This window comes from Paramormyrops kingsleyae, chromosome 20 (genome assembly GCF_048594095.1).
Source record: "Paramormyrops kingsleyae isolate MSU_618 chromosome 20, PKINGS_0.4, whole genome shotgun sequence".
NCBI classification, from domain to species: Eukaryota; Metazoa; Chordata; class Actinopteri; order Osteoglossiformes; family Mormyridae; genus Paramormyrops; species Paramormyrops kingsleyae.
In genome coordinates, this window is record NC_132816.1 from 6,480,336 (window position 1) to 6,503,562 (window position 23,227).

Here is a 23,227-nt window from a genome sequence, read left to right on the forward strand (position 1 = left end):
AAATTTGCTTTGTCAATCGTGCAATCCCTGATTCCTTTTTTTCCTTTTTTTTTTTTTTCTTAAGAAAACAGCAGTGCCACACAAACTTTCGTAAGTCCCATAGCACGATTCCTGGAGACGGCTGTACATTTTGCCTTCTATTGATTGGAGGTTTGATTCCTGTTTCTTTTTTTTTTTTTTAAAGCCAGAAGTCAGTTGTGTTTATTTCAGTGTCCGTGCATTTTGGGGGGGGGGCTTGCCGTTACTTGAACCTTGGCTTTTGCCTGCCTGACACTGACGTTTCCCACTGGTGGCAGCCGGGCGGGGGTCGGTTCCCACCCCTCTGTTTCACCAGTCTTCACCAGGCCGTGCTGGGAGTGTTTGCCTTGGACAGACAGCTCCACGTGTACATAAACCAGTGCTGTCCCCAGTGGATTTGACCTGGGCAACAGTCTAGTGAAACGTTCCACAAGGGGAAGCAGAATCAGATCCTGGGAACCTGGGAAAGCCAAGCCACAGAGTCCGATGAGTCATTATGGAAGCAAAGGTGCATTTCTTGCATCCTTTGATACTGAAACCGTTTAATTTTCATGTGCACCTTTGCATATGTTCAGCGAAGCAGTGTATGGATTGATGGTCTTAATTAACTGCCGAAGATTTTTATTTCAAAGACAGAAGGGGGGAGATTTAGGGCAGAGAAAACTAGGTGTCAAGTTAAAGGTTCTTGTTTGCAACTCAGTAAAGCACAGCGACCGAATGCTTATGGTAGAGAGAAGACAGGCGGGTCAGTCCTGTAAGCCATGTGTTTCTCAGTAAACTAGCCTTTTTTTATACCTAATTTCCTGGGACAGTCATTCAATTTTCGAACAAGCTAGCTCTGACATCAGCTAATAAACTGTTCAGTGTCTTCCATGACTGAGTGTAGCATTCGGGTCTCAGGTTTTGATTACTTAACAATTACTGTCCGGCATTTTCCCGTTTCATGCCACCATTTATCCTCACAGGGAGAAAATACCCAACCGTCCAAGGTTTTCATGTCCGTGAACAGGAGCCTATTGTTGGCTCATAAGCAGACATCGATGGCATTTACTCACATTCTGTGACGAAGGGAACGAAGGGAAAAAATGTTCCAACCGGTGACTACAACGCCTGCACCTCCTCCTGGAATAGCGTTGTCACTGAGAGGAACGAAATTATGGGAAACAGGAGTTTTTTTTTTAAACGCATGATGAAGTAAATGTATTTGTAGGCACAGTCTATCTCCCAATAATTACTTGCAAATAGTTTCCACAAGCCTGCCAGTAAAAGCGTCTCCATGTAGAAGAGGCAGTTGCTAATGACTATAGCAACGGCGCACACATCTCGCTGTATGTCTAATAAGCCCGGAGTTTCGGTTCGAAGGTGAAAATGCAGCTTAGAAAATGAAAAGGTGAGACCGCCTCTTGCAGACGTTTTTCCTTCACTCGTTTTTGTTTTTGTGTAATTAAACGGCATACTAATAATAATAATAATAAGAAGAAGAAGAATAATAATACCGTTCGTATTACATTTTAATCCCAGAATATGGTGCATCGCCATAAATAAGCACATTCGAATTTCTCTTTCGTTACCCATCTAAAACAATAATTCCTCTGCTGTTATAACGATATCTCTTAAAATACATAATGGTTTCGGCTCCCAAAGGGTTGTTTGGTAATAAAGTCTTGAAGCAAAGAATAAAGGGAATCAGAGTCCTTCTCTGGCGCGGTCATTTAATATGACTCTGGAAAACATTTACTTAGATACATGCCAAAAGGAAAAAAATAGAACCCTGGCCCAAAGTATCTGTTTTTATGCAGTCAGAATAATAATGGAAAGCTACATGTTGGACCTTACAAACCTAGAATTTTTAAATTAATTCCCGAGTCTATTGTTTTTAAGGAATGTGTAATAAATGAATGTCATAAAATGCAGAACATTGTTTTTAAAATATCCACTAAACATATTAAACATATTTCAGTTATTACCTGGTATTTTTTCGTATACCCATAAGTAGGCCTACAAATGCAGCCTTTTGTTTTCTTTGTCATACACGTTGTTTACTGTACCAATAAAACACGGATGATGCCTTTACTTATACTGAAACGCGCCAATATAGTTATCTGTGGGCTGTATGTATTTCTGAAATAAAACCGTTTAACTTGAATGTGTTCTTGCTGTTTTTAACAACACATTGCAAATTGACATTGGCAGTTTTGCCTGTCACATTCAGTCCCGTGGAGCCGGGACAGCACTTACGGCACCAGAACAGCAGTATGGTATCAAACACATAGCAAAACACGCTTGACAAGATGAACATCTTTAAACGTTAACTCGGACATTTATCTAATAAATAAGCGCACTGTCTATATAAAACACAGACCGTGCAATTACTTTTGACAGGCAATTTATTTCCCTGTTCTTTTATCTAATACGCCCTTTCAAGAATCGAATTGTATTTGAATTCCTCTTAAACATTTTCTTATCCTTCTACATTGGTGTATTAAATGCGTTTTCAAAGGTTGACAAAACATGAGCGCGCCATAATGTAAATGTAGCAACGTAAAAATAAATAATATCGTCAAAGAAGAATTTCAAGGGGATCGTAATCCGATGTACATTTAAGCCTCCCTGCATCACAATGCGACTACATGCAAAAAGGATGCAGTGATAAAATTGACAGAATTCGCTTAAAACAAAGGCAATCACGAGTAGCGATGACAGCCGAAGTTATGTCACATCTGGTCATGTTTCTCCAGGTTAGAAATGACTCTGCTTCCTGCTTTCGCTCACAATACCCCAAGTGAAGGTTTCAGGGAATCATCTCCAGAGAAAACTCAGCAATTCACCGTCATCCCCACGGACTCAACACAAATTTAATAGACAGGTGAATGTCACAGGAAAACAAAGTGCACGACTGCGTAATTTCCCATAATTTCCACAACAGCAATGAAAGTTTTTCATATTTAATGAGCATCGCCCAAGGTGCACCGGTATTGTTTGTTTTATACATATAACCTGCGTTAGGTTATTACCGCGGTCTGTTTCATTAGTAAAAAAAATTTAAGCGTTAATGAGTAATTTACTACACTTGTGAACTGGCAGGTTTTTAGCGCTATAACCATTCATTTCATTCCATCTGGAAACTAACAGATGCTGAGATTATTTTTCTGGCCGCCCAGTTAAGGCCTCTGCCTTAGAATCCATATAGCCTATCATCTACCTATTAAAACATTTATTAGCAAAAAAAAAAAAAGGTTTAGAAAAGTGTAACTAAAATTATAAAATGAAACAACTATAAAATAAGACGAACCCGTAAACTGAAATACACATCAAATTAAAATATATTTCTACATGTTTAGCCGATTCAAATAAAACCAGTAAGCAGGTATCATTTAGAAACCATGTTTGGCTAGTTTTTTTATACCAGAAATGTACCCCTTCCAATGTTATGCATCTTCCAGTTCTGCTTGCACGAGTCGTACCACATTAGTTCGTTGTTACTGTGGGACGTACCGAGATCAAAGCGCAGAGCTAACATAACTGGTTATTGTATGACTGAAACGCAATACTTCATTTGAAGAGAAAGGGAAGGTGAAAGGATGTTCAGTGCGTTTTGGCATCCCGCTGAACTGTTGATAACAGCAGGGAGCGCAGGCGGGGGTCGGGCGGCTCTCCCGGGGCGTCTCGATCGCCCTCATTGGATCGGATCTCATCAGGTGAAGAGAAGATCCGTGCTGGGATACCCTCGGCTGATACCTGAAACAGCCCAAGTCTGCTCTGACCTTGGCCAGCCTTTGGCAAAGTGACCTCAAATTTATCAGCGCTCCCGCCCCATGTAACTGAACTGATAGACGGGGCGGTGGATGAAGGGGGAAAGGGAGATGTTTAAGGCGGTGCCAGGATGGGGCGGGAGCGGCGGGAGTGAGGGATGCGTCGTGGGGTGAGACGTTTGTGGAGCGGAAGCCAGGCAAATCCAGGTGTTGACTGAGATGTTAATTCCAATTTTAAATTATTTTTATTTATTTTGTTAAGTTAGTGCTATTTTTTTTAAATCATAAACATATTAATTCTGTACCTGGGGGGGAAACCTAATTCTTACGTATTTAAGATAAGAAAGAGATTAAATACTACATTATAAATATTATTGGATTGTTGATGCTACATATTGTGTATTATTAAACCCATATGAAGCCTAACAGTCAAGCTCATATGATCTTATTTTGTGTAAATTTGCTGTGTCAGTAAAAAGAAATACATAATTTTACATTACGCAAAATGGCAATAAATAATAGTAATATCAACAAAAATGCGTTTATTGGGATAATTTTCGTATCTTGAAATATGATGCAGTCTGATAAACTACTTATGCCATAAAGATTTATGAATTGTTTTTTTTCCCCTTTTATTTCTCCAGATTTTGCGGTGATGCATTAAACTACCTTTTCACAATATTAGTTTAGTTTTACAAATTTAAAATGCAACATCGAATTTTACGACAAAAAAAGTAAGCTATCACATTAAGAAAAAAGTGAAATGCATTCTAAATCAAATTTGATATTATTCATTACAATAAATATTGTTTTAAACAGTCTATCTATCTATCTATCTATCTATCTATCTATCTATCTTATCTTATCTTATCTTAAAAGTGTAATCTAATAGTCGTGTGTGTGGTTAGGCTATATCATATAAACACTTAGCCTTGAAGATGGCGTCATCCGTCTGAAATGTGATATCATTCCTTAATTCTCCCGAACCACGTTTACAGGATCAAACGTCAGAACTTATTACGCACACTTTAATATACATGTTCAGTATAAGTGCCCGCTGCTTTTAATTGGTGAAGTTTTAAACATGACACATAAATGCTTTTAGACTCTTAGCATCCTTTCTCATTTCTTATGGTATTTCGACGCAATGTTAATTGTACTTGCAATGAAATGCAATTTATTTTAATTCCTCATCGCAATTACATTATGGTTCGACACATGCTTTATCGAGTTTTCATCCATGCCATGCAACTTTTTTGTTTATTTTGGCCTACGTTTTAAAGTGCATTAAAGAATGCGATTGTCCGACTAGCATCGGATCAGATCTATCTTGGTCAGGCCGTTAAAGATAGTCAGCATATTATATGAACAAATTGGACCTCTGCATCCACTGGCCCTGGAATCTATGGTTCAGTTGCATTGATCACCTCAGTCGAACCACCCTCCCCCACGTGAGATAATGCAATTAAAAACATCAATACGGAGCTGCTGGGGGAATCATTATGTGTTGACAGTGATAAATGATGGTGCGGGAAATGGTGTGGTTTGCGCTAACAATCCCAGAGCCCAGAGCCTTTTAAGATGAAGCACAGTCGCCAAGGAAACACATGACGTTAAAAATGGCAGCGAAGTAGCTTTTGGTCTGAATCCCTCCCGATCAAACGCTAAAAACACTCACTCTCTCTGTTTATGCACTGGTTGCGGCAGTACTTTTAATTCCAGCCACTTGACCTTCAACACGGGTCTATATTTCTGCACTGAAACCACATAGAGAATGACTCACAGAGCACTTTGCTCATTTACAGTGTTTTTTTTTTTTTGTTAATTTGTCCACGTGGATGCTACTTTGTTTTTTTTCTGTCTTGTCAATAACATCGATCGAAGTTGCACAGTCTATTCTGCATTTTATTAATTAGGTCTTACTGCTCTCTTCTGATGATCCTCGGGATGCAATTGATTGTGGTTATTTGGGAAGAATATTTCATTGAAATAACTTAGGAATGTTTAAAATAAGGTCTTGATTTTAGACCTCAGCTGAACTCACTTTTTTATTAATACACCAAATAACATATATAATAATTTCATTGTTACAATTATTGTAAACTAATAAATTTCAGTTTAATGTATTGTAAATAATAAGTCATAAACAGAGAAGGTGACCCCTCTAAATGCAAAAAATGTTAAAGTTAATATAACAATATTGTAATAATATAGCTTGTTCTGCTGTAATGCACAGGGCCAGTGAGGAAATCGCAGTGTCCCGGGTTTTGAAGCCACATGGATCGTCCCAGATGGCTCTGCTTCAATGCACTGGATTTGCCCCCCTGCATCAGAGCCTCCAGTGCTAAATCATACAGTCATTAAGTTCCACTCATTAGCTTCTATCTTGTATTATATCCATGGTGCTGCATTTGTTATATTTGTATTTCTGTTTAAATATATATCTATTGCAACTGAAAATAAATTAATAAGGGTAATCATTTTATTTTACCGACATGACCCAAAATAGAAGTAGATATATTTGGAAAAACACATTTGTCAAAGATATTTGACAAATTAATCACACTTTAAGCTACAGGATCTTATACGTGCAGCTATATAGTAATTTAAAAATCAATTATTTAAAACAATAGTTACATTAAGACAGGCATTAAACTACAAGAATTAAATGTAACATCTACTTAGACATACATTTATATAAACATAAGAACCTTGTGCATATATGAAAACATACTTTTCCCAAGTTTGCTCTGTATACAAACTTTGAGCTAGCTTCGGAATTCGGAATTACTCAGGACACATCTTATTTAATATATCACAGTTTATAGAGGCAAGTAAAAAGCCTTTAATTTATTTTGAGTGTCAACATTTGATATCTTCAATAACAAAGTCATAGACATGTCATCAGATAAGTTATATAAACTTTAGTTCACAAGACTTTTGTCTAGAGTGGAAACATTTTCATTTTATGGAGGAATTCTTGATATAATTTCTTTGGACTTAAAAGCTATACAGTCACTGAAGCAGTTTTTTGTTTAGCAAAACTGGATAAGCAAAATGCAATTATTTGGCTTGGCTGCAAGTTTTTTGCCGGAGAGTCGCTGAAGACATTCCTGCTTTCTCTTTTGTCTGCCTCTTTTATTGTTTGCTTTTATTTGTGTATCAAATCTGAGCTGCATATCCCAATGCACTGCCACTGCAGGATGTGAACGTATGACCTAAGTTTGGGGATCCATGCATTATTAGTATCGATGAGTGTATAAATCAATAAGCATAACCGGGTGTGATGAGAGAATGCGGAGAGAATGCTGTGATTCGGTGCCATCTCTCGAACCCGGACTGCAGGGCGTAAGTCTTTACTCTCGTCTGTGGTTCTGCAGTTGGCGTTTGACAGGAAATGAAATGAACACTTGTTTGCCTTGCAGAGGTTGTCAGAGACGTGTGCTTGGGCATTAAAATCGTTTGGCTCCGTTCTACAGATTTTATTTTTAACTCTCCTTTCTACACCCCTACCTCCCAGTGCATGAGGCCTTCGCTTTGCGATACTTTACTGACATCGTCCTGATTTATTGCTAAGGGTGATTTGCTTGCCTCAGGTAGCCGTGGAAGATGGCAACATGCTGCTCAATGAGTTTCTTTAGGAACTGCTTCACGTTTTCTTGCAACGACAGCCATCCTGTCTGTTACTCTGTTACTGTGTCAAAATGGCAGTTTCGCGTGCTGTGGGAGCAGTACGGGGATGTAACTCTGCCACGCTGGATGAGTTTTCTCCATCTCACCCTCTTTTACTGACTTTTCATTTACTCTTCAGCTAGTGGTTGGTACCCTGTTCTGTAAACATGATTCTCCATCACAATGTTGCCAGGAGACAAAAAAGTTTCCAATTATAAAAACAAGTTAGATCTCCGCCCCCATCTGTGTGTAATTCAGCTTCCCACAGCAGTACCTTCTATTATTTCCACATTTGAGTTAGTAATCACCTTATATATACTATATATAATCACCTTGGGTACTATGCATGTCATATATGTATATGTTATATTACAATGTCTGTAGGTGCTTTTTGTCTCGTACCATGCATGACAGCTGTTGCTGAACGTGACCTGCCTAGTAAGTTTGCATACCAAATACAAATAACAAATTCACTTTCAATTGCATTTCAATTTCAAATTCAATTCAATGCAAATAAAACACATTCCATTATTTGAATTCATACAGCTTACAAATTCAAGCTCCATTGGCATACTTTTGTTGAATATTCAATTTCTACGTAGGACAAATTCTATGCTTTAAATAAAAAACACCAGCAGACGACCAGTATTAGCATATGCTTGGTGTTACATGTCTCAGTTGAAGTGCGTAGATTGCTAACAACTTTGCGATCAATGTCCTCCATGCGTTTTTTTTCCTCGAGACCTTGATTAGTCATAGCAGCTACGATGAATAATTAATTAGCTCTGTGTCTTTCATCTTTGAACTCAGTCTCTTCCCAAAATCTGAATCCATTCCAAATTTGGTCCCAAAGGACTGAGAATTGGAAACCATTAGCTTTTCCAGTAAGGCCATTGTAATAGAATATTTTCGGCTCGAGGTTCCACTGGACATTAATGTTGGCATGAGCAACTCATAATTCGTAAGACACTTACAACACTTTTGTAGTTGGTAGTTAAATAGCTCTCAGTTCCTATTACACTCGACACACATTACTTCATTCCTGCTATAGCCAGTGGACAGTGGTTCTATATATAGACCTTCCTTTCACTTTTGGCCCAGTGTCCAAGGTCCACTGCACCTCATCTAATCATGGCTCTGCAATTCTGCAGATAACTTACTAAGCTGGAACGCCTTGAAGGTAATGACTCTCATCAATGTTGTCTATTACAGCTGTTGTGATTTTGATGTTTTTCAGATAAGCCTTCTAAATCTTGATATACAACTACACATAGAGCTACAGTCAGATCCTCTATTGTCTGAAGGTTTCTACCATGAAGTGCCATCACCAAACATTTCTGCATCATCCCCATATTAAACTAACATGTCTCTATGCCTGGCTCTTTCTAAATGGCAGACACACTTAATGAGGCTATTTATTTAATTATACGTTTCATTTTTGTAGTGGCCCTGGAGATGACCTTGAAGTCGGTAAGTGTGCCATTTTTTTCCAACAGTAACGTCATGCTTCTCTCCTGTGCTCACTGACTATTGAAACATCGCCCGTATTCGGACTTCTGGGAGTTCAAGAAGACGCCTCCAGGACTCTCTAGCTGAGACAATCATTGCTGGAAGCTCACTTCGGACCCGATCAGGACAAGCCTGCCAGCCCACGCACCGGCTTTTATCTAAATGCACACAGCAACAGGAGTCCTTGTTTACATTGCTAGACATACATTAAGTCAACAGAAACACTTTCATATTTGAAAATATAAAATTTCCAACATGGATTAGGGTTAGGGGATTATGGAATATCCCAGAAGCCTCTCACTTCCGGGACAGATTCCGCATGATATTTCTGTGTTTATACAAGTTTTCACTTGCAGTTCAAGAATTGTATGTGAGTACCTGTGAGTACATGTGAGGACCCGTGAGTATGTGTGAGTACTTACGAGTACATGTGCCCTGAAATGGCTTGCCATCCTGGCTATGGTATCCTGTGCAGTGGTGGCCTAATTGTTAGGGAAGTGTGCTTGCAATTAAAAGACAGCAGGTTAGAATCCCCAACCAGCAAAGTACCACTGAGGTACCACCCCCAAGCATTACTCCCCAGGTGCTGAATTAGCTACCCCCTGCTATAGCAATGATGTCAAATATGGGTAAAATTCAGAGGACACATTTTCTTGTGGTGGCGTGACAGCTCATCACTTCACTTCATCCTGATCCACTGCAGACCTGAATTCTGATTAAGCAGAATGAAAAATAGATGCTTTTAGTTTTTTCCTGCTTTAAAACCAAACTATTAACATCACACAGTATCGCCCTTAACAATTACAGCTAATTGGTTTCTTTTGTATGCATTCCAATAGCTAACGACGTCAGCCTGTACCGTGGCGGCTTCAGGGGGCCCGCACTTTACAGGGGCCCTTCAATACATAACATAAAATAATGTAGGCGGCATAGTGACATTTTGTCTGTGGGCCCAGAATTTCTAGCTGCGCTGCTGACTGTATGATTTATTTTGATGTACACCATGTGAAAGAGAAACCTGTGCATTATCAAACGCCGATAGTCCAGAGATGTGTGGGTCAAACCAAGGCCCAGAACATTTTTGCTGCACAGCTACATTCCTTGGCACGTTGCACGTACTAGCTGTGCAACTACAGAGTGAATTCAAATGACGCTTTCTGTTAAGCTATTGTACTGTTGTACATCCTGTCTTCTCTACCTTTTCTGCGCCTTTTGAGAAGTTGCCGTAGGACGAGTGTTTGCTCTGTGTTCCCGAGTCCCAGAGGAGTACAGTTGCTATTCTAAACTGCATTTTACTTGGCCCAGTTGCGTGTGTCCATATATTAAATACTGCACATTTTTATTGCCTGTATTTGCAAGAATAAAATATCCCACACCTGAATGCGTATCAATGCACTTGATGATTTGCAGAAAAGCCCGTAAGTCAACTAGGTCTGTAATAAAGAGAGTCGAGTCATTGTCATGCAGTCCGCACAGGAAAAAATTATGGGAATTTGGCTGTTGATTTTTCTGCCCATGTCGCAACATGGCTAATCTATCTTGTAGCATTTTTTAAAATAGGTGGGATTCGCAGATTTTCTTCTTCAGTCACGTACATGTACCACAACAGTGTAAAATATGAATGGATATTTTAATGGAGTCATTAATCAATGCGATTTTTCAAACATTTAACCAGTGGACATATTTTCAATTTTACAGTAAAGCTAAAATTACATTGCCGCAGAACCATGTAGGAGAGACATTGATGACCTTTCGCAAATCCAATCAATTATCCACCTCCGTATACTGACATATGATGCATCAGTTTAATTCTTTGCTCTGGCAGATTGTTTTTGAAGAAAATTTGACGTATTTCTACCTGTGCATGAGATGCCACCTGACCTGAGAATAGGAAGAGAGCTAATCTGAGCAGAATTTCAGTCCTATAGATGCCTTCCTGTTCCATGGATCTATTCCAGTAAAATTAAGAGTGCAGAGCCCAATCCCATCATCTGCACACATATTCCAGTAAAATTAAGAGTGCAGAGCCCAATCCCATCATCTGCACACATATTCCAGTAAAATTAAGAGTGCAGAGCCCAATCCCATCATCTGCACACATATTCCAGTAAAATTAAGAGTGCAGAGCCCAATCCCATCATCTGCACACATATTCCAGTAAAATTAAGAGTGCAGAGCCCAATCCCATCATCTGCACACATATTCTAGTAAAACTAAGAGTGCAGAGCCCAATCCCATCATCTACACACACTCTACTCCCTGACTCTTACTCAGAGGGATATGGTCTGTTGTCCTGTGGCTCCCTCACATTTCTGTTTGTGCTGCTGCATGTCAGAGAGATACCTGTGGTAAGGTGGATGGAGAGAAACAAGAGAACAGCACACATTCTCAAAGTTATGAAAATAACAGGATATTCCATAATCCTCGCTACTGAGAGAACAAGGGACCTGAACCATTATATAATTTAATTTATACCAGACCATTATCTATAAGTAACATTATTATTATCCAACTAGCCATCCATCTTCGAAACCGCTTAACCTATTCAGGGTCATGGGGGGTCCAGAACCTATCCTGGGGGCTACGGGCACAAGGTGAGAAACAACCCAGGATGGGGCACCAATCCATTGCAGGACATGCATACACACACACACACACACACACACACACACACACACACACACACACACACACACACACACACACACACACACACACACACACACACACACACACACACACCTATGGGCAACTTGGTAACTCCAATTAGCCTCGGCATGTTTTTGGAGTGAGGGGGCAAAGTGGAGGAAACCCCACGACGACATGGGAAGAACACGCAAACTCCACACACATGGAGCCATGGTGGGGACTTGAACCCGGGTCCCACAAATGTAAAGTGACAGGGCTAACCACCATGCAGCCTAAAATATTATTATTATTATTATTATAATCATCATCAGTTAGTGAAAGTATCAGCCTGGTAAGTAATGTATTATGTTCAGTGTTATGTAAGTAATAATACAACTTAACTGTAAAGTCTAACCCTAACCGTCTACAAACCCCAGGAGCATCTGCACAGCACTGACTGAAATCACTATCTACATATACGTGCCCCTATGCCTCGCGCGCGTTTATATTGACCTAACGGCGTTTATCTTCATTATGAAAATGGGCTTTCTATGACATAAGGTATGGATGGAGCCGTCGCTGATTCACAGAAAACACACACACGCACGCACACACACGCACGCACACACCTCGAACTTTGTTTGTTGTCCATGCAAAAACAGGACACAATTTGCTTTAAGCTTTCCACACACTTTTAATATCGTTTAGATAATATTTTCATAGCACTTTAATAATAATTATAGTATTTTTTTTAATCCATAAGATTATACTATGTGATTGACTTTGTCCATTAGCCAGACTGTAAACTGCAGATTTTTGTCTGTATGCAGCATTATTGATACAATGAATCAAACTATTATTGATCATATTCTTAATAACACATTGTCTTGCGGTGACAGCTTTGCAGTATGTATGTCACTCTGTCACTCAGGAATGTTATTGGCTGGCACCTAAAAGAAGACAAATACTTGATTATCGTTTGTCTCTTTTATGAACAGAGAACAGTTATGTTAAGTTTATGCCTTTATACACACCCCTGCTAAATGTCTAGTCATAATGTAGGTGTTAGCTTGTTGTGTGATTCCATTGATGTTTTTTATATTATTTTTCTCTTACTGGCACAATTGGGTGAATATCAGTATGAAAAATCATTAAATGAAGTTAATTAATATTAAGGTGCTATATTATTATTGTAATATTGTATTAGTGGAACACGTTGTTCCAACAACAACATTTTGACCCTTCCCTCTACTGAGTCACTTTGGATAAAAAAAGGCAGATAAATTAACAAATGTGTACGTGTAAACGTGACAACTGTCACAAACTTTCAACGTTCTAAGCGCGTTTCCTGTGTGTTTTGATTGTTAGATTTAAGTTGTATCTGGGTTTATTGGAGATTCAGCAGCATATTGATTAAAATTTGTACAGTAATTATTTTGTTTTCATGTGGTATAGAACGTTTATTTTTATTCTGCAAAGCGAGATCCAGCGTAAAATACAAATCTATGCTATCGCAACCTCATAAAGATTATTGGACAGAAAATAAAAAGGGGCTGGGGTTGTCTCCAAGCCAACAGCTATAGTTCCCCGCTCTAAATATATAGGCTAAAAACAAAACTGCCTCGAAAACAGAATGTTACAAAAAAATAAATAGCGTTTATGTTTATGGTCTCTATTTAGCGTTACCTGGCTTCTGAGTTTTCTTGTTATTATTATATTAAACATGGCTTTCCGTCTCACAGAGATCAATAGGAACAATGTTTTGACATTCCGATGCTGTACCCGTCTGGCAGCACAAGCGACACATCATCAAGGACACATGTCTGAAATGTAAATCTCCAGTGTTTACCGAGCGATTTTAAATGTGTGACACCTTCAGCGTCTACCTAAGCGCCCACAACCCATGCTGATCCAATTCAGAAAAACGATCAAGTGTTTCCGAAAAATGCAACAGAAGTGTATTGTGGGTCATGAAGTTTTGACGTAGGCCTAAATGAGTTTTGAATTTGAAAGGTCCATAAGTGTACTCCAAACACGCTACATTATTTTACTGGACATTCAAATAGTTAAACAGTATTTTCGTGCTAATAATTTGAAATATAGGCTATTTAAACACTCAAAGAAATTTCCTGATGTTACAAACCTCCCAGTTCCATAAATACTATTAAATCTGCTGTCTGTAAAATGTCGCACTGTAACATATAGGAGCTGTTGAGGCATTTCACTTGTATATAAAAGAGAAAATATTGCATTTCAGTTGTTTGGGCGAGATCCAAAACAATGTATTTCAGCGAATAAACCTTAACAGTACTCTGCCTTTTTATGTAGGACAAAAGCCAAACTAAAATACTTTCAGAAGTCAACGTTATATGCAACATTTTCTTTAAAAAAACTTTACTTTTTGTTAACTTTGTGTAAGAGGTCACTGTGTTGGGTTAGGATCCGATTTTTAATTAATTTTTGATGTTTCAGATACGTTCGTCCTTTTTTAAAAGGAGGCCGAACAAGAGGAGAGGCAGCGGTACAGTTTCCCCGACCCCCTAAAGATGGCAGTCAAACATGGGATTTTTCCGCGTCCATCTCCGGAGCTGCAAACAGTCGCAGCCAGGAATTCAAACCCGGAGACCAGCACTGGCAAAAGCTGCACAATTAAAACGTCGACACATTTTAAATAGCACATTTTTTTAACGGAGGCAGAATTCACTTGGGACCCCAAAGTAAAAGAAAATCAAGATAGTTTTGCAAAACGCCACTATCTCCAAGGAAAGTGTTCGGGGTGAATTGCATATTGATGCACACACATGTTTTGTTTGCCCTCGACGATTGTGTACTTCTCAGAGATAAGATTCAGTTTGGTTTGTAGTTTTACCCCCTCTTCTTCCCATCAAAGTAAAATTAATCAAATAAACGGAAAGAAACCACCCTTTGTTGCGAGTGGATTTTATGCTTTCCGGCTTTGAAATTTGGTCTGTTTAAGAAAGTCCATGCGAGAATTGAGAGCTGGGGTACAGATTTTAAACCCTTCTTAACTGAGCCATTGACTGGGTGCAATAAGGCGTGAGGGGGAACTAATCTTCCTATTTAAGTGTTTGTTGCAATTTTATTTAAACGAATTTTAATGCTAAACGAGGGATAATTCCCCATTTGTATCCAGACTAGTAGACCAACCCCCACCCCACATAGGCTATCCTCTTTCTGCACAGGGCGGGCAGACGCGGCGTTTGGTGCGCAGGAGTGTAAACCAGGCACTTCCGAAACTCAAGTATTGCTGCACTGCATTGCATTTTTCCGATAAACATAGAAATCGAAAGAGGTTTATATGCCCATTTCGCCATTTTCTCAAGTGTGTCTGTGCAAATGTGAAACTGAGTTAGATGCACTGCGCGCTAATTCGGGGTTATCCAGGGTACCTGTGCAAACATTAGTGCAAGTTGTGCTAAATAAATAATCCCCTTGACATGCATCTGGTGTTTTGTAAAACGTTTAATTTATAGTTGATTTCTCCTCCGCATATTTACAAAAAAAAGTAAGAATTGTTTTTAACATTATCCGTGTTTAGTAATATAAGCAAAATCTTCAAATAGCAGCTATACTCTTAAATTTGGTGTGCTAGGCTGCCAAAAGCCACGCTTTTCTGTTTAATACAATATGGTCTCTTCAAACAGTTTCGGGAAGCCGCGGAGAGCCCGGCTGCAATTGTGTGGCTTGTCCTTCTCATTGTGCGTTGGAAAGGCTGTCTATACGATGACACGGTCACCTTAAGTTATTTGGGATTTTTAACACGAACTATACAAACACTTCGTTTGGGCTGTATCCGTGCCTGAATACTGCTTTTTAACTGTGATTCATGTGATTGTAAAATGCCCATACGTATAAAATGCCATTTTTAAAATCATAATACACTAAAGCAAAATTGAAAGGTTCGTTCACTTTGCTCACTAGAAAAAAAGTATTTATTAAACCACAACAAAGCCTCAATCTGCTTTCCATAGAGACATTTTAAGCATAGAAACTTTTCTTAAAGCAAATACTACAGCTCGGTCTCCTCCAGTTCTTTTTTTTCCACAAAAGTATTTATTTACAACGTAAAGTATCCAAACTGTAACCATGGGAAAGGTGTCTTAAGCAGAAGAAGGTTTCTTTTAATTTTATAAGTTGTATTTTGGCTTCAAAAGCCACTTTTAGTTGCAATGCAGACAGATGTGAAAAAGTGACGATTGAAGATGTTTTTTTCTTCTTCTTCCTCTTCCACTTTGCCCCCTCTTAACCTCCTGTGGTTAAATTTCTATCTGCTGCTGATTTCCCCCCCAGATATTCCCTTTCAAATCTGTTCAGGCAAATTCAGTTTTGATGAACAAAATGTTTACACATGCAAATGCTACCCTCTAGGTGGGAAGACAAAGGAAATGGCCAGAACTGGGTCTTCCCCAGGACGGTGCCTTGTGGTACCCCAGAAGGAGCCGTCACAGTGGCAAACCACGGCTTATCGACCTTAGAGCTTGCTGATTTATCCATGTATTTATTTGTCAAAATTGAGGTGGGGGGGCTCAGAGTCTATGGACATGGCACACACAGTGTGGGGGGGGGGGGGGGAATTCACATCCTTCTTTAAAAAAAAATCTATAAGAAACAACGTAATATTCAGAGCAATACAAGAGAATTTACATATTTTCTCAGTTCCCTTGAGAGTCCAAAGTAATTTTACAACAATTTACAGCAAGTCCACTTCCCCCTCACCCCCGCAGGAGCAGAGATTGTTAAAATGGACTTTTTTATCCTTTGTTTCTTTTCTGTTATGTTTCCAGTGCACTTCCTGTGTCAAAAGGGTCCCAGGAAATACAGACATTAGCTTCTTCTTGGTCCAGATCTGATGCTGGGGATGGAGATCCTCAGTCTCTGCAAGAAGCCAGTATATTAAAGTTTCCTAAAAACGAAAAAAAAAAAAAGGCGTAAAATCACGACGTTTCATTCTGTTTCTTTGTCTCACGAAATCTTACACTACAGAGCATGGATGTCCATGACTGTCCCCCCCATGGAGGGATCTCCTGGGTTCAGCATGGGGGGGCTAGACGCTGACATGGGCATGGCGGAGTGAGGTGGCCCTCCGTGCATTAACATCGCCGGGTGGGGGGGGTGTCCAGGAATGTAGGGGCGCATGGGGGGCCCGTGCCGCAGCTGAGCAGAGTGGGGGGGCATCTGGGGTGGGCTGAAGCTGGGCTGTCCCATGGCCATCGAACCACAGTGGGACATGTAATCCCTGGGCATGCTTTGCAGTCCTGGGGAGAAGCGGGAAACAGGCGATCAGGAAAGGCCAGCACAACACCACTAATCAGGCCGTCAGGCACTGCACTGATGCCTGTATTTAACATACATTCAAAGCAGAAACACACACACACACACATACATATAATCAGACCCATAGTGACAGATCAACATCCAAGATGGCTGCCCTAGATATGAAAGTTTGCTGTTGTTTTGCAGATAATGTATATTTACTTGACACTATATTTATAAGGTTTCATTATAATTAGACCCATAGAGTCAGACCAACGCCCAAGATGGCTGTCCTAGAGCTGAAAGTTTGCTGGTTTGGTTTCTGGATTTTGCACAGATTAATGAAACTTGTGGCCTGATCACCACCTGTGCACGTTCTACCAAAGACCTACATAAATCAGCACATGACTGGCCCCCACCTGTTTCATACAGTGACAGTGACTTTTAGCATACAATTAAAACGTCCCCCAGATTAACAAGGCACGGAAAAAGTATTGCCAGGGTGTTATTAAAACTTCACAAGCCAGTGATTTAACTCTGCACGAGGGGGCCATTTTAATTGTACAGATTTTGTGACTTTGCCAATGTAAAAATGTCAGTAAACTCCATATTGGAATGCAAACACAGATTCCTTCATGTGCTGGAGGAAATTCAATTGCACATCACTGACATGTACAACATATAAATGATAATTTACACAACTCCAGATAATCCATCTATTTTCCCAACTGCTTATCCATGTGACGGTTGCTCAAAACACAGAATAATACATCCTAAGACATATTTTTCAAAATTAAACGTTTCCTCAAATGGAACACTTTTTTGTGTTATCGTAAAGCGTCCATAATTTATACCAAATAAAACCAGGACTGGTCTGGAATTTCCCACTTGGGATTAATCAGGTATATCACCCATCCACCAATACAGCTACACATCCATCCATCTACAGACATCAGCTACATTAGTTTTATGACTGTACTTAGAAAAATGTGCATGTCTCATTCAAAAAGTGGAATATCAACAAAACAATGCCACAAAGAGAGGATTTTTATTAAGCCACAGCACAGCCACTAAGCTCTTGCATGAACTCATGTTATTCATGCAAATACGCGCAAATACAATAAATATTTAACTTTTTCTCATACTTTGCCTTTTAAATGTTTCTATGAAATGGATTGTGGATATGCTGGAGTACAAAGCTAATCTAATAGTGGCTTGGTTCATTACTGTTCAAATGCACACTGTTCATAAGGGTCCTGCTCACCAATATTCACGTGGGTCCTGTTCATTACTGTTAACAAATGTGCTGCTTACTACTGTTCAGAAGGGTCCTGCTCACCAGTGCTCACTACCATTCAAACGAGCCCTGTTCACTTCTGCTCAGTAATGTTCATTTGGGTCCTACTTATTAATGTTTACATGGGTCTTGTTCACTACTGCTCACTGAAATTCACACAGGTCTTGTTCACTACTGCTCACTTATGTTCAAATTAATCTTGTTCACTACTGCTCAGCGCTGTTCACGTGGGTCCTGTTCACTACTGCTCACTGCTGTCCAAATGCGTCCTGTTCATTATTACTCACTAACATTCACGTGGGTCCTTTTCATTCCTGTTCACATGGGTTCTGTTTACTACTGCTTACTACCGTTCACATGTTTGCATCTGTCAGATGCACACAGATTTAAACCACAGATGACACAAGCCCTAAAACAAGTGAAGGAGTAACAGCCGAAGTCGTCTTTTCCTGCAGTTTTTTTTCCTCTCTGTGGAGTTTAAGAGTTCATCCTCACGGCTGACCCTGCAAAAGGTTAACAAACTTTCAGCTGAATAACTGGAGGAATGGCTTCCCAGTACAAAGCTCTCCAGCCGAGCCAGAAGGGCCCTGGTGACTCCCCCACTTCACAGCGGCATACCTAAAGTATCTCGGTGAGTGGGGGGGGGGGGAATCCAATATGCTCGCCATTAATTATTTCACCGCGATTGCCATTGTCTTGGAAATGAAATTGCAATTTTGTCGACCCTTGGCTAATTTCGCCAAGGAAAGAAGAAGAAAAGAGCGGGTCCAAATGGCCATCAAACAGTCATTTAGCCCCGCTATCAAAGGGCCGTGCTCTTCTGCATGAATTACTTAGGTTTATTGGACGTGACAGGTGTATTGTTTCCCAGACTTATAAGCTCCGTAATAATCAAGGGGAGCGAGCGTAGCGTGCCTTCTAAGTAGGTTTAATTGGCTTTGCTCTTAAGTAATGCTGCGATGTGGCTGCTAGGAACACCTTCATTTCAGGTCTCAGAGTTTCCCTACAAATAATAGCTGAGTATCTCCTTCCGGAATATTTCTCGACTAATGAAACTAGCTTATAAAACGCGGAGTGCCCTAGGACCCTTAATCGAATAAGAGGGGAACATTCTTTCCACAATAACCCATTAATTTAATTGGTCATGAAGAATATCACACGTCGCTTGCCTTCAATTGACCTAGAAACTAAAGGAACAATATTTAAATTAGCCAAGCTAGGGGAGTTTGGTGGCAGGGCCGTAGAGCGGAGGAGTGCCTCCGCCGGCACTCCGTCTCCGCGCCCCTGTCTGCGTGCCCGTGTCTCCGTTTACCCATCTCATCTGCGATTCGGCACACAGCTCAATTAGAGAATCCAGCCGGCAAATTGAGAGCCGTCCAAAGAGCCAAGCTGCCACGACTGGAGGCGGAGGCGTGGGGGGTGGGGGTGGGGGCGGGGGCGGGGGGGAGCGGTTCCCAGTGTTTATAGACGTGCAAACACATATTTAGCCGGGGCACATCGGCGGGCTCGGAAATATGCTCGGAAATACGGCGGAAGCCGGTGGGAGTGGCCGTGTGAAAAACCGATTATCGCCACTTCGGAGAGGGACGGCAGAATGGGCTGGGATATTCTGGAGTATTCCGTAGCGGACTGCATTAATGATCTCTATTTTTGTATACTGGATCGGTCAAATCCATTGGTCACGCCACCGGTGATGGCATATTTAATTTGGATATACTCAATTAGCCCAGCTAAACCGCATAGCCTGCTACACCTCCGTGTCGTGTGAGTTTTTTTTTTGCTTTTTTCTCCTCCTCTACCCTTCCTCTACACCATGAGTAATCCCAGCACGACAGACGCAGGCTTATACCCGAGTAAGGCTGTGGGAGATACTCAGGGAGCGGCTTGGCACGGTGGTAAAAACGCGTGCAGGTGTTTACGCCGACATCGCTGGCTCGTAGGTTACCGTATTAATGCAACTCATACCCCAACTGTAGTAAAACAGATTTATAGCACTTTGGGGACCGACTCTTTCCTGCTTCGGTTGCTACAGGCCGCTCGCATTTTGCCAATCAGTCTGTTGCCATAGCAACACCCTACCAATCCCCCTCACCTCCAACGCCACCATGTCCTCCTCCCTCACCCCCCCGCCAGCCCTACCCCCGTTCTTCTGCATCCCCCACCCCCCCATCCTGCCCAACAGCCCCACCCACCCTGGGGACGAGGGCGTAATTCACCGAATCACGTGACCATTGCCCGTAAACAACGGTGGAGAACACCTGCCCAAACCGAACCTATTTCATGCCTTCAGAGACGATTTAATCAGTATTCAACCATTTTCATGGATTTACTTATTAGCATGTGTAACAATTATTAAGCTTTTTAAAGAGCAGAACCGTCAGCTTGTTAAAAAAAAATGAGAAAAAGAACACGAACAGATGAAAACAAAACGAAAAGAACAAGGAAAAGAGTGAACAAGTATGAAGACATGGGCTGGAAGCACACTGACTGCAACAGGAGCGAACCAAGAACACGGGGAGACAGGGACAATAACAACGCACTGTTACACAGCAAAACGGCGCCCCCTGCTGTGATTGACACTGATAAAGACCCTGATTGTACTTACTTCCCCCCTTGCTTTGCGATTGGTTAACTAGAGGAAGGTTACATGTAGTGCCACTGCCCCTCCATGCCCATATTCATGCCCATTCCACTCATAGGCCCTAGAAGGAGATAAAAAATCCAAGAAGAATATACCAGAAGATCAGCACAGACCAAGCGAGAAAAACACAGAGCCGCGCTGGGAAGGCAGGGCGCTGGGTGAGTGGGTTTCAAAACAAGTTATGCACCAAAAAGGACCCAGAAACCTCTTCAAAGTATCTGTGTGTTGCGGGTGGGGGGGGGGGGGGAGGATGTTGGAGGTTAGTCTTGTGTGACACCTTCTGACCCAGCGGGAGCACGAGATGAAGAGGGTTTTGTGAAGAAGGCATCAAGGAAGAGGAGGCAGGAGGGTAGTTACATGCAGAGAGGTAGTTACATGCCCCCTGGGAGACAGGAGCAAAGGGGTAGTTGCATGCCCCGGGGAGGCAGGGGCGGAGGGGTAGTTACATGCAGAGGGGTATTAACATGCACCAGGAAGACAGAAAGCAGGGGCAGAGGGGCAGTGGGAGGAGGCGGATGTGACGACGGGCCACGGTGAGTGTAATCCCCCCCCTCCCCCCCCCAGCCCAGCCCAGCCTTGCCTCCCCAGCTCCGCCCCCGATCCCCATGGAGAGCCGGCTGCAGGAAGCCACACCAAGGCCTTACCAGGTGGTCTGATTCCCATGTGCTGCTGTCCGTCCATAACGAAACCTCCCATCGGCTGACCATCTGGAGTGTAAGGTCCTCCTTGACTTACTGCAACACCGTGGGGGGGAGGGCACAGAAACATAGTTAATTACACTTTTAATTAAGTTTCGCCTGTTGGTCCTGTCTGTCAGGCAGCTTCCCGGCCGTCTTCTGCTCTTCTCCTTTCTCCCTTCTGTACGTTTCATTACTGATGCCAATGAACTCTTTTCTACATCAAACATCTACATCCACATCCCTCCACAAGGGAGATGATTTACTGCGACCCCAAAAAAAAACCCCTAAACGAAACCGTGAAGCATGTGACAGTGATCAACAGAGCAGTGATTAATTATCCCTCTCTCTCTCCCTCCCCGCTCTCATAAAATGGGCTTACTGGCGATCTGACCTGGTTTAGGTTATTCGAGGCCTGAACAGTCCAACCTCTGCGAATGCCTTTGAACTTTCCCAAGTCCCTAACACAACCCTGACCCCTGACCCTTATCGCAGGTAATAAAGTTTACAACAGTCCCTATAAGTCGTGAACCGGGGGCTGAACTCCAGTGCTGGGTGGAAGGGGATCCCAGGGGCACCACGTCTACAAAACCGCTCGGCTCACATTCAACTAAACGCCGGTTTGTTTCCTTCTGTTTTGATGTGGAAGAGAGCAAATGGGCACACATCTGACCAGCCGGACAGCTGAAATACTCGATTTCCTCTGTTTCTTTAAATTCCATTATCTTGATAGTCTCTTTTAGAGCAGTGTTTCTCAATGCGGTCCTCGGAGACCCCCAGACGGTCCACATTTTTGCTCCCTCTCAGCTCCCGGCAGGAGCAAAAACCTGGACTGTCTGGGGGTCCCTGTGGATCGGATTGAGAAACACTGGTTTAGAGAAAATACTTGGAATCTCAGCTGACTGCCCTGGGTATTGCAGGTTAAATCTGATTGGCCGGGCTGGATGGTGCAGAGTGTGTTTAGTGTGCAGCCTGCGGGGAGCACAGGGGGACTTGCCTGCTCGATTGGACTGGTCAATCATAGGCTGCACTATCCTCCTCCTGGCATTGATGAACCTGAAAAATGAGAACAAAACAGGGGGATTAACTTCTGACTATCGTTCATTTTGTCGACGCATCCATAGAGGGCAATTCGCACTGCAGGACGATGGAGAAATTAGTGACGGTGGGCAAGTAATTGGCGTCCACCAGAAGGTTTTATCGAGAAGATGAATAAAAATAAATAATAGGTTAAAAATGCCACCCGGTAACCATTAAACAAATAATAATAATTAAAAGAAAGTGAAAAAGCCGGGACTGTAGTCATTATCGAATGACACGTGAGAGTCACAAGCTGCGGGGCTCGCGGGGAAATGGGCAAAACCAGACCGGCGTAAATCGGCGACAAATCCGGCCAGAGTGGATTCCTCAGAAAGCACCCGACCCCCGTCGTGTTTGTGATGGGTGGGGTGGCCTTTCCGCATTCCGCTACCGCCGTCGTTCATCGGACAAAAGAAAGGACGGCGGAGATGTGTACAGACGGCGTTACGCTTTAAACTGAGCCCTGGCCTGTTCATTTGTTTTTGAGCGATGGACCAACCCCAGCAGATTGCAGAGTTAGTTTGTGACGCTCAAACAGCCGCACCCGAGCGCCCTTACATGCCCCAATGTTTTTTCCTCCCTGCCTCACGCCACCATCCGACCCCCCAGCCCAGCTCTCGGACCAGAAGGCCACTCTGGCCTCTCTCCTCTCAGCAACCTTCAGAAGCAAACTTGCGAC

At 41.8% G+C, this 23,227-nt stretch overlaps 1 protein-coding gene and 1 long non-coding RNA gene across 3 annotated transcripts in view; one reads left to right on the forward strand and one right to left on the reverse strand.

Annotated features, from left to right (window-relative positions):
• Positions 1 to 1,148: 1,148 nt before the first annotated feature.
• LOC111850719 (uncharacterized) lies at positions 1,149 to 14,436 on the forward strand. The gene is made up of 3 exons (XR_002839868.2): positions 1,149 to 1,408; positions 8,887 to 8,912; positions 14,052 to 14,436. It is a non-coding gene; the product is annotated as an uncharacterized lncRNA (long non-coding RNA).
• Positions 14,437 to 15,044: 608 nt separating this feature from the next.
• The window catches only part of meis1a (Meis homeobox 1 a), a 56,281-nt gene continuing 48,098 nt past the window's right edge, over positions 15,045 to 23,227 (reverse strand). The window contains exons 10-13 of one of the 2 annotated variants that reach the window (XM_023824909.2): positions 22,466 to 22,524; positions 21,436 to 21,525; positions 20,756 to 20,852; positions 16,716 to 16,855 (exon numbers count right to left, since the gene is read on the reverse strand). In XM_023824909.2, the coding sequence (XP_023680677.1) occupies positions 20,794 to 20,852; positions 21,436 to 21,525; positions 22,466 to 22,524 (208 nt within the window). In that variant the 3' untranslated portion in view covers positions 16,716 to 16,855; positions 20,756 to 20,793. Of the gene's footprint in view, positions 16,856 to 20,755; positions 20,853 to 21,435; positions 21,526 to 22,465; positions 22,525 to 23,227 lie in introns of both variants that reach the window. The other variant, XM_023824908.2, reaches the window with a different exon arrangement.